The sequence below is a fragment of the Aquarana catesbeiana genome, linkage group LG01, assembly GCF_042186555.1.
Source record: "Aquarana catesbeiana isolate 2022-GZ linkage group LG01, ASM4218655v1, whole genome shotgun sequence".
NCBI classification, from domain to species: domain Eukaryota; kingdom Metazoa; phylum Chordata; class Amphibia; order Anura; family Ranidae; genus Aquarana; species Aquarana catesbeiana.
This window is the reverse complement of record NC_133324.1, coordinates 170,012,164-170,027,448: the sequence shown is the minus strand read 5'-3', so window position 1 is coordinate 170,027,448 and position 15,285 is coordinate 170,012,164. Positions and strand designations below refer to the sequence as shown.

General features: G+C 41.5%; 1 protein-coding gene across 1 annotated transcript in view; it reads left to right on the top strand.

Annotated features, from left to right (window-relative positions):
• ERAP1 (endoplasmic reticulum aminopeptidase 1) overlaps positions 1-15,285 on the top strand; it is a 127,214-nt gene that overhangs the window by 93,481 nt on the left and 18,448 nt on the right. Inside the window, exons 9-14 of the mRNA XM_073624558.1 lie at positions 1,942-2,073; positions 2,556-2,687; positions 4,810-4,884; positions 8,139-8,296; positions 8,958-9,037; positions 13,244-13,427. Of these exons, the coding sequence (XP_073480659.1) occupies positions 1,942-2,073; positions 2,556-2,687; positions 4,810-4,884; positions 8,139-8,296; positions 8,958-9,037; positions 13,244-13,427 (761 nt within the window). The remainder of the gene's footprint in view (positions 1-1,941; positions 2,074-2,555; positions 2,688-4,809; positions 4,885-8,138; positions 8,297-8,957; positions 9,038-13,243; positions 13,428-15,285) is intronic.

Below are 15,285 nucleotides of genomic sequence, written 5' to 3'. Positions count from 1 at the left end.
TAACTCCACCTCCATAGGGAAAAAAATAGCAAATTAAAAAAATAATAATATAGCGTATACAATTGCGACATATTTTTTGAATGTTTAATAAAAAATACCTTTTCTTGACAGTCTGCAATAATGTAATTTTCTGTAAAATGCAATGCAATATGGCCACCTGAAAAGGTAATTTCCTGCTTGTGTATTTGGCCCACCGATTTTCCCAGAAGTCTACACTAAGATACAAGTCAGATTTTAGGTATCCCATGCAACAAAAATGTCATTTTTGGTGAGATAATCCCAAAAGAAATCTCATATAAAGGGATCCTCATTAGAGCCCTGCAGGTGCAGCAGCTTATTGATAATTATAAAAGCACTCCTATACAGATCCACTCTGAACATGGACACAAACAGCTATTTCTTCAGAATAACAAAAGTTAGGAATCTGCAACATAGTTTTTTTTAAATTCCTGCACATTGATCAACCAGAGAGGAATGTTATTTTTTTCCTCAACAAAAGGGTTTTTATTGACCTCTTTAATATGGCTTGGGCAGTGTGAAGCAAGTTATCTGTCGCTTTAAATCATACATTTTAAAGAGCAACTGTCATCTTTGTCCCACAGCAGCTCCTCCTCTGACGCGCTGTTGACTCAGCATCAGTCCCATTCACTTTAATGGGATGGCTGGTGATGCAGCAATGACACAAAAAGGTGAGGGATGTGGTGGCAGCAGCTGAGTGGATGCCCACTAACAGGCGCTGCCATGATGGATCTGAAATGACAGGTGCTTGGTAAATGTAAGGACTCATTCTTGCTGGTAGTTATAATCTTTAATATTTGCAAACAAAATGAAGGTTTCCTATTTAGAATAATAAACTGTCAGGTTAGTAAAACAGCGATATCAGAACCGATTCAATCATACAGTTTGTAGTGTACATAGATTTGCAAAACAATGGGATAAAGAAATATTCCAGAACTGTTTTATTTTATGGCTACTGTGAAATTTTGTGAAGTAAATCAATGCAATGCATGTTATCTCAGCTTGCAGAGCTTGGATTTATTGAAGGAGTTTACCAAAAATGTAAATATTGCAGAATATACAGCCTCATGCTACATAACTTGGCTCAATTTCATGCTGAATAAACTAAATTATTAATGTATCTTAAATAGAAAACTATATTTAGATAGATTATAGATAGAAAAAAAAAATTATTGACTTTTATCCACCCTGGTTACAGGTACATCTACAGTGCCATCAATTCACGCAGCGCTTTGCATATATATCATACATTCACATGAGTTCCTGCCTTCAAGGAGCTTACAATCTACAGTCCCTAACTTACATTCATACATACACATACTACGGCCAAATTAGATAGGAGCCAATGAACCTACCAGTATATCTTTGGATTGTGGGAGGAAACTGGAGTACCCGGAGGAAACCCATGCAGGTACAGGGAGAATATGCAAAACCAGGTAGGTAGTGCTGTGGTTGGGATTCGAACCGACATTAGTGCTGCTAGGTGGAAGTTGGGTTTTTGAAGATATTGAAAAAATGGATTTTAATGTCTCAACACAGGGTGACACTGTGGATACACAAATAACAGTGGGACAACTTCCCAGTATTTGATAGAAGAGAATAAGATAAGGATATGGACTTTGTAGGCACACGCATAAATTTGTAAAAAAATTGGAGTTTTTTAATTGGATAAAGTTAAAACCATTATATTCAAACACAGATTAAAAAACATATATTTGAGTGACCTCACAGACTCTGGTATCTCCGCTAATTTTTGAAGATACCGAGTCACAAGAGTCATTAAGAGTCAATGCTGAGAAAATGAATGGAGCTGTTCAAGTAGGCTGTGTCTAATGAAAAAATAAATGTTTTATCAGATTGTGTACTTCACGTGGATTAAACGATAAGATTTGAACGTAAAAGTGTCATTGTTGTTTTCTGCAGGAAGACAAATTCTTAGACAAATGTTTCAGTGCCATGGAGGTAGACTCGCTGAATTCATCCCATGCCGTGTCTACACCCGTAGAGAACACTGAACAGATACATGAGATGTTTGACGAGGTTTCCTATGATAAGGTAATAAATAATCATTTACCTATGACTTTTTACAGGTGTGCTAATGTTTGATCTAGACACCATTATGCTGACTGGTAACTTGACTATGGATGACCAATCTGCTTACAAGTCTACACTATAAAAGTTAAATAACAGTTTATTAGTTGCACCATTTTGTAATTCTAAACAGAATGATGGAACAGCACTTTCAGTTATAATTCTCCCTTCTTTACAGACGTTGGCAACTCTTTTTTGGAGATAGTAGCTGTCTAGTTTTTTGGATATATTCATCCAGGAGGGTAGAACAAAAAACTTGTACAGCTTATTTACAGGACATTAGGAAAAGTCCTATATCACAGGGGAGTCAGTTGTATTACCTTGTCTTCTTTGTGTCTCAGAACTGGTTATATTGATAAACAAGAAAGTTGTTTTTACATTTGTGGCTATTTGTGTTTCAATATTAATAATATATGATAATATATTTCTATAATCATATTTTGCAGGGTGCTTGTATCTTGAATATGCTGCAGGACTACATTGGTACTGAAGGTTTTGAAGCTGGGATCATAAATTACTTGCGACGTTTCAGTTATCGCAATGCCCAAAATCAAGACTTATGGGACAGTATAACTGATGTAAGTTCACTTGATTTTCACTTTTATTCCATTTTAAACTAAAACGGTCTAAATTAAATCTTTGACTGTCAGCAAAATATGGAACACATAATGGCAATCAAATAATTAAAACATGGTTATGGCTGCAACTTCATAAAGTAATAAATCAACCCTCTGGAAATTGAATAGATGACTTGGTGGCCATAGACCCACAGGAGCCATAATAGTACCCTTTCATCCCCCTTGTGACAGCAATAAAAAAAAAATGATCCCCAGGTATAATTAATAAATAGGAAGCACAATAATGATAAGACATTAGTGCACTTACAAAATGTACATATACAGTATGTACAGTTAGGAAACAGACAGGGTATCCCTGCACATGTTTTAAAACATAAGTATTATTTTAGGAACATTATTTTAACCCCTTTACAAGCCACATATGTGGCTGCATGACAGGTAGGTCTTTACACCCAACCACCATATGTAAGCATTTTCTGTTATTCTGGAGCGCATTAAATCAGCACCACCAGAATTGTCACTGAGTGTAAAACATAGAGTGCATGGTTAAAGATTAAGTAACACACTGAGTTCAGGGGTTAGGATTAAGTAAAACAGAGTCCAGGGTCAGGATAACATAGAGCAGAGAGTTTAGGGTTAGGTTTAAGTAACACACTGAGTTCAGGGGTTAGGATTAAGTAATGCAGAGAGTTTAGGGGTCCAGGTTAAGAAACACACAGAGTTCAGGGGTCTGGATTAAGCAACACTCGGAGTTCAGGGGTCAGAATTAAGTAAAGCAGAGGGTTCAGCATTAGGAATAAGTAACACACAGAGTGCAGGGGTTCATATTAAGTAATGCACAGAGTTCTGGGGTCTTGATTAGGTGACGCAGAGTATTCAGCGGTTAGGAGTAAGTAACACTCAGAGTTTATGGGTCAAGAATAAGTAACACACAGTGTTCAGAGGTCAGGGGTAAGTAACGCAGAGAGTTCATGGGTCAGGGTTAAGTAAACACAGAGTGCAGAGGTCAGGATCAAGTAACACAGAAAGCTCCAAGGTCAGGAGTAAGATTTCAGGGATCAGGTCAGCAGTTATTTACAGACTGTGGCTTGTCCCAGCTATGCGCTGGTGCCCAGCATTGTCCTTGGGAGCCGGGCATCTAAAAGTTGGCAGTGGGCAGACTCCAACTTATCTTACTGCAAATGTCAACTAAAACAGCATGCCTGGAGCGGTCTGTGCGTTTGCGGTAGCATAACTTGCTGTGCACGCTCAGGTTACTCCAGAGGCACCAATTTTAAATTCCCGCTAGAGCAGTGCACTTATGAGCAACTTATGGGTTGGGTCCTACACACTGCAAACTTTACTGTGCCTGGCTCCCTGGGTCACCTGTTTCTTAGAAACAGACCCCTTCCAATGGGAATTGTCTCCTGGAAACAGCGATGAATGGCAACCTTATGCTAAACACGTTACATAATATAGGATTTTATTGTATGTTGTTTATTTTCTTGGTTTCATGTCTTCAGTTTTCATTGTTTCCCAAGCCCTAACAATCTTTAATGTATGCAAATTCTACAGCAGGCATTTCAACAATGTATGTTCGAAGAGTAAAGCCTTCCTAAAACAGAAGGTATTCACATGTCTCATTCCATCACATTCCATATCCTCTTTTCAGGACAGTGGGTGTAGCCATGCAAATCATTGCTTTACTCCACCATCAGCCAGATGCACATTCAGAACCACTGGTATATAGTGCAAATTTAGCCCAATATTATAGATCCATTTATTCCAAGCTGCATACTTGAAAGCTCTTTCCGTTTCATTGGCCATCATTAGTGCAGTGTATGGAAACCATGGCTTCTGAGGAGTAGAGCTTGGCACTCAACAAAACAATATATTCTGTATGGGTATATTGTATCAATGTATGTTTAAAATTGAAACATTTATTTTACCACAAGAAACACAAAGTGCATGCCATTGTAGAAACCATTCTGTTACTATACAACACTGCAAGGATCTTGTAGTAACTTTACAGTACAGGGAGAAGTATTACTCATGCAGATAATTGATTTGGCCAGACTTTTTTTTAAATGTTTTATGGTTGGTTAAACTGGCTCATGTGTCTGGTCTGTACTATAATTGTCAGATTTGCCCTCCGGAAGGAACAGCCAGTGGGAATAATGAAGAAATCAGATTCTGCAGAAAGCAAAGCCAAAAATCTGTAAGTTTAGTTTTTTGTAATCTGTCAGTCTGTACAATATGTGTACTGTGTTGCTTCCTCCCATTTAAAAAAAATACTTTAGAAATGTTATTGTATCCGTTCATCTTCATATAAAGGCAACCCTCTAGAGGACTGAAGAAGTGCTGGGATATTAAATTGGGGGCCATACATGGATCAAAATTTGGCTGGTTTAGCAGGGACTGAACAAATTTTGATCTATGTATGAGCAGTTTGGTTGTACAGAAGTCATACAGGGTTCAATACAAACAAGGTTTAAAGCAGGATCATTCAAGAAATTTTCCAGGGAACTGTCCAGCATTCCAGGTAGCTCAGCAAGAAGACACATTGGCTGACACAACAGAGGTTCCCGGGTTAAAGCAGGAAGTTCATGGGAGGAGCAAAGCATTCAAGGTTCAAGACAAACAAAGTTCAAGGCATGATCATTCAAGGAATTGTCCAGGGAACTGTCCAGCATTCCAGGTAGCTCAGCACGAAGACACATTGGCTGACACAACAGAGGTTCCCAGTTCAAATCCAGGCCCTGACATACAGTTGTGCTCATAAGTTTACATACCCTGGCAGAATTTATGATTTCTTGGCAGTTTTTCAGAGAATATGAATGATAATACAAAAAAAAACAAAAAACATTTCTTTCACTCATGGTTAGTGTTTGGCTGAAGCCATTTATTATCAATCAATCAACTGTGTTTACTCATTTTATATCATAATGACAACAGAATCTACCCAAATGACCCTTATCAAAAGTTTACATACCCTGTTGATTTTGGCCTGATAACATGCACACAAGTTGACACAAAGGGGTTTGAATGGATATTAAAAGTAACCATCTTCATCTGTGATCTGTTTGCTTGTAATTAGTGTGTGTGTATAAAAGGTCAATGAGTTTCTGGACTCCTGTCAGACCCTTGCATCTTTCATCCAGTGGTGCACTGATGTTTATGGATTCTGAGTCATGGGGAAAACAAAAGAATTGTCAAAGAATGTGGGAAAAGGTAGTTGAACTGTGTAAAACAGGAAAGGGGTATAAAAAGATATCCAAGGAATTGAGAATGCCAATCAGCAGTGTTCAAACTCTAATCAAGAAGTGGAAAATGAGGGGTTCTGTTGAAACCAAACCACAGTCAGGTAGACCAACTAGATTTTCAACCACAACTGCCAGGAAAATTGTTCGGGATGCACTTGAAGAAAGATGGGCTGCATGGTCGAGTCGCCAGAAGAAAGCCATTACTACGTAAATGCCACAAAGTATGCCGCTTACAATATGCCAAACAGCACAGAGACAAGCCTCAATCATTCTGGTACAAAGTCACTTGGAGTGAGGAGACCAAAATTGAGCTTTTTGGCCACAACCATAAACGCTACATTTGGAGAGGAGTCAACAAGGCCTATGATAAAAGGTACGGAGGTGGATCGCTGATGTTTTGGGGATGTGTGAGCTACAATTCCTATCGGGAAAACTGCTTGAGTGTATGCTGTTCCGACGGACCGAAAACGACGCAAGGGCAGCTATTGGCTACTGGCTATTGAACTTCCTTTTTGTAGTCCCGTCGTACGTCATCACATTCGAAACGATCGGACTTTGGTGTGATCGTGTGCAGGCAAGTCCGTTTCAGTGGAACTCCGTTGAAAAAACCGTCAGAGTTTATTCTGACGGAAAAAACGGTCGTGTGTACGCAGCATTAGGGGTGTACTCACTTTTGTTGCCACTGGTGTAGACATTAATGGCTGTGTGTTGAGTTATTTTGAGGGGACAGCAAATCTACACTGTTATACAAGCTGTACACTCACTACATTACATTGTAGCAAAGTATCATTTCTTCAGTATTGTCACATGAAAAGATATAATAAAATATTTACGAAAATGTGAGGGGTGTATATGTGTGTGTGTGTATGTATGTGTGTAATATATATACATATATATATATATATATATGTGTGTGTGTGTGTGTGTGTGTGTGTGTGTGTGTATATATATATATATATATATATATATATATATATATATAATATTATAGTGGGTAAAATAATTAATTAAAAAAATAAGTATTGAACCATTTTTCTAGGTAAATATATTTCTAAAGGTGACTTGACTTGAAATTTTCACCACATGTCAGTAACAACCCATGTAATCCATACATACAAAGAAACCAAAACAAATAGCAAATTAAGTTATGTGTAATAAAATGGATTGACACAGGGAAAAAGTATTGAACACGTTAACAGGTAACGTGATGACATCAACAATGGTGCGACTACTGACATCTTTAGAGGAAACATAATGCTACACATTGCTGCCATAATTCAATTTGGGTTTTAAAAAAGGGCATAAATAACTTTTGAAGTGTGTATTCATTTTTTGGGCCCCTCTGTATGTACAGTATGTATGTACTGTATATAAAGTCAGACAGACTTTCCAAGCTGGGACATTTGACTGTAAAAGCTACCTTTCCTTGGTAACCTTAAGGTGATTATAAAGTCTCGTTTTAAAAAAAAAAAAAATAAATAACAAACATGTCATACTTACCTCCTCTGTGCATTTGGTTTTACACAGAGCAGCCCAGATCCTCCTCTTCTCAGGTCTCTCTTCGCTGCTCCTGGCCCCTCCCTCCTGTCGAGTGCCCCCACAGCAAGCAGCTTGCTATGGGGGCACCCGAGCCGAGCTGCAGCTCAGTGTGTCCATTCAGACACAGAGCTCCGACCCGGCCCCGCCCCCTCTTTAACCTAATTGGCTAACTGACTTTGACAGCCACGGGAGCCAATGGTGCCGCTCCTGTGTCTCAGCCAATCAGGAGGAGAGTGGACATCGCTAGAGAGAGATGGGGCTCAGGTAAGTAATTAGAGGGGGGCTGGGGTGGCTGCTACACAAAAAAAGTTTTTTATCTTAACATAGAATGCATTAAGATAAAAAGCCTTCTGCCTTTACAACTCCTTTAAGTTTTAAACTAGTAACACATGTTACAATCTGACTGTTGAGATCACCTTTAGACTTTCCAGCATCTATGTAGTGCACAGTCTACTTGATATACATTGAACAGAAGTTGTTCAAATGGCCCTTGCACTGCATAGCTGTTGGTAGCTATACATTGCATACATTGGCATATATTGTACTGTTTCTGTGGCTAGCAGAAGTTCACCCTCTGTTGGCTGGATCTCCCCAGCTTCTGTTGCTGCTATAAGATAAAACATGGAACTTTGTTTTCACTGGATATCAGAATTCTGTGTTTCTGTTCCAGCACTGGACAGAGGACAGTATCATTGATGTAAAGGCAATGATGAACACATGGACTCTCCAGAAAGGTTTCCCATTGGTTACCGTCACAGTGAAAGGAAAGCGGGTCTATTTGAAACAGGAACATTATCAGAAAGGTGCCAAAGATCAAGAATCAGCTGGGTAAGTTAAACATTCACACTATGGCTTATTTAAACTGTAAGTACTGCCATGACATTGTGCCAACAGTCATATCAATTATGAGAGGACATTTTTGTGAGAGTTTTTCTGTAGCAAGCAATGAGATGTTTGCTAACATTTTCTTAATAAACTATAGTGGAATGACAGATGTAATCTGACTGTTTGGGAAACACCTTTACTTTACATTGCTAGTTGTTATTATAGTCATCTCAGTGCCCTGAGATATTACAACTGTGTTCTAAAAACTAAATTGTTGTAGACCAGTCATGTACCACAGTTACATCTATGCACTGTCTGAGTGCAAGATTTACAGTCAAACCCTCCCCTATGTACCACCATCCTACACTGCCAACATTTGCTCAAATTATATTTACATGTTGTGTCCCATAAGAACAGAACAATCATTAATTATTGGATTAAACAATCCAAATTTCTGCATGCCTGTCTCTGCTGTCAGTGAAGTGAGTATATTCTTCAAGGGGTCAGTTCTGCACTTGGGTCCTGCTAATAAAAACTACAGTGACATACAGTACAGCCAGTTCTACACATCCAGTACAGTCTGCTGTTTAGTTGACAATATGTATTATTCCTAATTGTCCTTTTTAGTATTACAACTTCTCGGTATTTTTTTTTGTTATTTTAGGCTGTTGTGGCATATTCCATTGACATACATGACTAGTAAAACAAACAAAGTTCAAAGGTTTCTTCTGAAAAGCAAGACAGGTGAGTTTCTGAGATTAATAAATTACGATAGTGTTAAAATTACGTAAAAGCCAGATTTCTTTTTACTAACTTTGGAATATTAACATATATGAAAAAAAGTGAAGTTGTCAAATACAGCCAGTCAGGATCTAACTAGTATAGTAATGAATTAATAATATCCCAGCCAGCCTGATCTGACACATCAGCACAAATGAAACAAATTAGAACTATCTAGTGCTCCAATCATGGAACCCAAACTAAGTGACTGCAGCAAGGGCATTCTACAACAAGGCAAGCTGAGATGGCAGCCTCAGGCGGCACTCATGAAGGGTCAGCACTGAGGCCGGAGTGTTCACGTGTGGCATCCACCTCCGACACACTTAGCAGTGCAGTGCTAACCAATGGGTCACCATGGTATCAAGCAAAGGGAAAAGAACCATACTTGAAAATTCAATACTGGGACTCAAATGTATTCCTGGTAACAGTAGAGTTTTAAGGCAGTGCTTAAGGCCAACCACAAAGCTTTGTGTTACAGTATCACACCATGCACATGGAAACCTATTACCATGCATTGTGATTGCTACACTGGGGAAAAATTGTGCAGGTGAATAATTATTGGGCTGCCATAAGGAAATGCACCTAAAGCTGGCCTTAGAACTCACCACAAAGTCTGGCTATAAGGCCTACCCTCATCATTATTGTAGCTGTTTTGTTTGCATGATAAATGGGAAGACAGTACAGCAATCAGGATTGCTAATAGAAATCGGGGGACCCTTTACAGTCTACCTGAGAGGAACCCCCCCACCCCCATCACAGTGCCCCGCCAGTCATAAGCGGCTGAGGCACTCCCCACTATGCAGCTGCACATATACAAGAGGCATGTATTCATACTGCTGTGGGGCAGGCAACACCTTGGACACTTGTGATTGTCAGTATACAGTGACAGCTTCCTGGCAGGACAACTCAGATTCTGCATATCTCTGCAGTTTGCATAGTGGGTCCACTCGCAGGAAGAAAATGAAAGGCTATGAGGCATGGTGGGAGCCATTTTGTGTGCTGCCTGTAGAGCAGGCTACCTATGATATGATCCTCCTATGATTGGATAGGAATGGCTGCACCAGCTCACATGTTAATGAATGGCTGAGAATTAATAATTTTGGACAGATGCTGTCCAAGTAATCATCCAGCTAATCATCTCCTAGGCATGCCAATGCAGCTCCAGATATAAGCTGGCCATTCAGATTTAGTTATTGCAGGAATTGCTCCATAAACCATACTCAGTCCCCAGTATAATTGCAGAAAAGATACAGACTGGAAGCTTTAATTATGGGATCTGCAGTTCTCCCACCCCCGGAGATGACATTGCTTGCCTGTTTCTTCATGGTGACAATTATGATCAAGACTTACTTTTCTTGTTGGATTTTTATTTTACTTTTACAGTACCTGACCACGAGAATGTGTTTCCAGCACGATCCCATCGCACTGGTTCTCGGCGACAGGGTACTGTGCATCTCGCACTGGCTCGCTCATCGGGAAAGGAAAACTGTTTCTTCCTTTCATGATGGGCGACAGGCATTGCTGACAGGTGTCTGGTATGAATCAGGAGGGGGAACGCCGTGCCAAATTTTAAATAAAAAACCGGCATGGGTTCCCCTCCAGGGCCATACCAGGCCCTTAGGTCTTATCCGAGCATGCAGCCCGGCCGGTCAGGAAAGGGGGTGGGGACGGGCGAGGGCCCCCCCTCCTGAACCGTACCAGGTCGCATGCCCTCAACATGGGGGGGTGGGCGCTTTGGGGCAGGGGGGCGCCCTGCGGGCCCCCCACCCCAAAGCACCTTGTCCCCATATTGATGAGGATAAGGGCCTCTTCCCGACAACCCTGGCTGTTGGTTGTCAGGGTCTGCGGGCGGAGGGCTTATCGGAATCCAGGAGCCCCCTTTAACCACTTGCCGCCCGCCATATAGCAGAATGATGGCGGCAAAGTGGTTTCAATACCCTGACTGGGCATCATATAACGTCCTCAGGATATTGAGCCGCTGCACGCCCCGGGGGCGCGCATTGCGGTGATCGTTGATGCGGGGTGTCAGTCTGACACCCCGCAACACCGATCTAGATAAAGAGTCTCTGACGGAGACTCTTTACCACGTGATCAGCCATGTCCAATCATGGCTGATCACGATGTAAATAGGAAGAGCCGGTGATCAGCTTTTCCTCACTTGTGTCTGACAGACGCGAGTAGAGGAGAGCCGATCGGCTGCTCTCCTGACAGGGGGGGTCTGTGCTGATTGTTTATCAGCACAGCCCCCCCTGGGATCCCACCCAGGACCACCAGGGAAGCCGCCCAGGACCACCAGGGAAGCCATCCACACTGGACCACCAGGTATGCCCCCTAGACCCCCAGGGAAATACTAATCTGTGCCCAGGCAGCTGCCAATCAATGCCCAGGCAGCTGCCAATCAGTGCCCACTCACAATGCCTACCACTGCCAGTGCCACTAGGGATGCCTATCCGTGCCCAACAGTGCCCAGCAGTGTCGCCTATCAGTGCCCATAAGTGCCACCCATAAGAACCCATCTTTGCAGCCTTTCAGTGCCCATCAGTGTCACCTATCAGTGCCACCCAGTGCCGCCCATCAGTGCCGCCTATCAATGCCCATCAGTGCTGCATATCAGTGCCACCCATCAGTGCCGCCTACCAGTGCCCATCAGTGCCGCATATCAGTGCCCATCGTCAGTGCCCGCTCATTGGTGCCACCTTGTCAGTGCCGCCTTATCAGTGCCCATCAGTGAAAGTTGCCCCAAAGCGCCCACCCCCACATGTTGAGGGCATGCGGCCTGGTACGGTTCAGGCGGGGGGTGCTTGCCAGTCCCCACCCCCTTTCCTGTCCGGCCGGCTGCGTGTTCGGATAAGGGTCTGGTATGGACTTTAGGGGGGACCCCCACGCCGTTTTTCGGTGTAGGGGGTTCCCCTTAAAACCCATACCAGACCTAAGGGCCTGGTATGCTCCTGGAGGGGAACCCATGCCGTTTTTTTATTTAAAATTTTGCGCGGCGTTCCCCCTCATGATTCACACCAGACACCTGTCAGCAATGCTTGTCGCTCATCGCGAAAGGAAGAAACCGTTTTCCTTTCCCGATGAGCGAGCCAGCTGGCTCCCGCGACGGGGGTCGCAGGTGTCAAATCTCGTCCATAACAGCGGCGAGATTGACACAATATCGCGGTCACCTACTGTACATGTTGAAGAATCCAGTAGGAATATCTAGACACTTCCTAATATCCTGGGAGAAATTAGACACCATAACAGAGGATGGCATATCCAAATCTGACACTTTCCCAGTAAAGCCCCCAACAGATAATTTAGCACAAAAAATGTCTACCCATACCCAGAATATCATGGTCTTTGTCATGTAGGCAGTAGTTTCGTTTCAAATTGTCAATAAAAACTGAGTTTATACAGTATATACTGTGCAATCCATAGGAGGTCAAAACGAACCATGGACACACGCGGTGATTGGGCCAATGCCAGAATTCTACAAAATATAAAAATGGAAAAATGGCATCGCCAAGTGCCTCCTTTTTGGAACCAGTTTTTTTATCCTTCTAGTTGCAATTTCCAACACAAAGCTGTGCGTATTGGGAATGGGAAGTGGCATAGAAATTCGGCATCACTGTGGTGTTCCCATGCTGCAATACCTTCATCCAGCATGCTGTATGTGATATCGTCACAGATGAGCTGTAAAGCTTATTTCTTACCTTGATGTCCAACAAACATGTAGACTGCTTCTACAATACCTTGCTATGGCTAGGAAGCTGAACTGCTACCTGTAGTCCCATTGACTGATTGTCTGTGCTCACCTGCCTCTTGTACTGGTCTGGCAGCCTAAGGTGTTACTTGAATCCACCTGTTGTGTGAACCCAGCCATGGTCAGGATAGGATTTCTATGGCTGTGGTCAGCAAATCTGTGATATATATACATATATAAGCAGGGCAAGGTAAATATTCTGTGCCCTTAAGCTGGATTGATTTATGAGAGCCCCCTTTTTAAATATTATATACAAATTATAATATTTGATAAATGCTGGGTTTACCATCTAACTAGTCGGATACCGTCAGACCAGTGTTCGCATTTAAAATCCAACAACCATATTAGAATTACTTGTTGGCAAAAGGCATTGTAATGAAAGTAGCTATCATAATTGTACAGTGAAATAAAAATTTGCTTTATAGATGTGCTGTTCTTGGAAGAAGAGGTGGAGTGGATAAAATTCAATGTAGGAATGAATGGCTACTATATTGTTCATTATGAAGGTGATGGATGGGATGCATTGATAAAACTTTTGCAGCAAAATCATACAGCTTTGAGCAGCAATGACCGTGCCAGCCTAATTAACAATGCCTTCCAGCTTGTCAGGTAAGTGAATCTAGACACTTCTATGCATCCAGTTATAAAATATGATTATGTTGGTTGAACTTCATTTTGATAAAATTTTACAATATGTGGACAGGTACTAGCTTCTGATTCCTGCTCAGTACCTAATTTATTTGATGGTTGATAGATTTGATGTATATGATGCTTGTGCAGCCACTTTTTCTGTAGTGCGCATATATGGACAAGACAAAGATTAGCTTGCCTCATGGTTAGCTTGAGCTGAAAGACCGGATTTTAATAGGGGCTTCTCAGAAAATGCAGAATTTTGTTGTTAGCAGGTCCATTTCTCTACTTCAAAGCAAACTATAGCACTGCAAACCTAGCGTCATTAAAGTGGTTGTAAACCCCCAGGCATGAAATATGAACAATGCATATCCCTCTATAGCAGGGGTCTTCAAACTATGGCCTTCCAGTTGTTCAGAAACCACAATTCTCATCATGCCTAGTCATGTCTGTGAATGTCAGAGTTTTAAAATGCCTCATGGGATATGTAGTTCCGCAACAACTGGAGGGCCGTAGTTTGAGGATCCCTGTACTATAATGTGTATTTGTTTCTATTAAGAGCACTAAGTGTCATTTCTGCCTGTTGCTTCATTCTTCTTCCGACATGTTTTCCTGACACCAATAGAAAAAAGTGACAGGGGAGGGATCTCCAACTGATTGACAGCCTCAGCTCTGTTCCTGTATTTTGTGTGGAGGGGGTGTTTCCCTCCCATCCAATCAGCTGTCAGGACTCTCCTTACTGCGCTCTGCAGAGTGTAACTTTAGCTCTCCACCCCGTTTTTTTCTGATAGTTCAGACAAATTTTATATATTCTGGACTTTGAATGGCTGTAGAGAAGAGAAGACTGCAGATAAACAGGTACATCTCTGTGTTTCACCTGAGGCCATTCACTTCACTGGGTATATGTAAGGTTTTACGACCACTTTAAGAAAAAAATCAAGCCTAATCTAAAAAGGTATAGCATGTTAAGCAGACTGTTAGAAATAATACATATGGATCTAGGTAAATGTAATAGCTATGCAAGGCTCAATTTTTTATTTATTTTTTGTTAGCTAAAGGGTGGATGAAGGGATCGCCTCGGCAGGGCATTGTATTCTGACAGCAGTTGTCAGAATACACTGATCAGCGACTGCAGCCACTAATTGACAAACATATTTCAATTTGTTCGTTCTCTATGGATGGCCACATACTGAAATCCGGCCCCTGCCGAACCGGCAAAATTTCATTTTGCCTATGGCCAACTCTACTGTACTGTGGGAGAGACACTGATTTACAAACATTGGAGAAAATCAGATATGTTGCAATTGACAGCCAATCATGTCAGAAATTTAGAAATCTAATCAGCTGCTGTTGAAAATGCCGATATTTTTACTCAAGTTTTTGAAATTTGGTCCATAGCCTTCACCTGTTTTCCCCAAGCCTTTACGGCTGTTCAGCTAGTAAGATTGCAGGAATTTGGTCATCCACTTCATTTGTTCCATCCTGTAATAGCAGACATCAGCTGGCTGTTGTGGGGCAACAAGATAAAGACATACAGTATCTCACAAAAGTGAGTACACCCCTTACATTTTTGTAAATATTTTATTATATCTTTTCATCTGACAACACTGAAGAAATGACACTTTGCTACAATGTAAAGTAGTGAGTGTACAGCTTGTATAACAGTGAAAAAATTGCTATCCCCTCAAAATAACACACAGCCATTAATGTCTAAACCTCTGGCAACAAAAGTGAGTACACCCCTAAGTGAAAATGTCCAAATTGGGCCCAATCAGCCACCCCCCCTCCCCGTGTTATGTGACTCGTTAGTGTTACAAGGTCTCAGGTGTGAATGGGG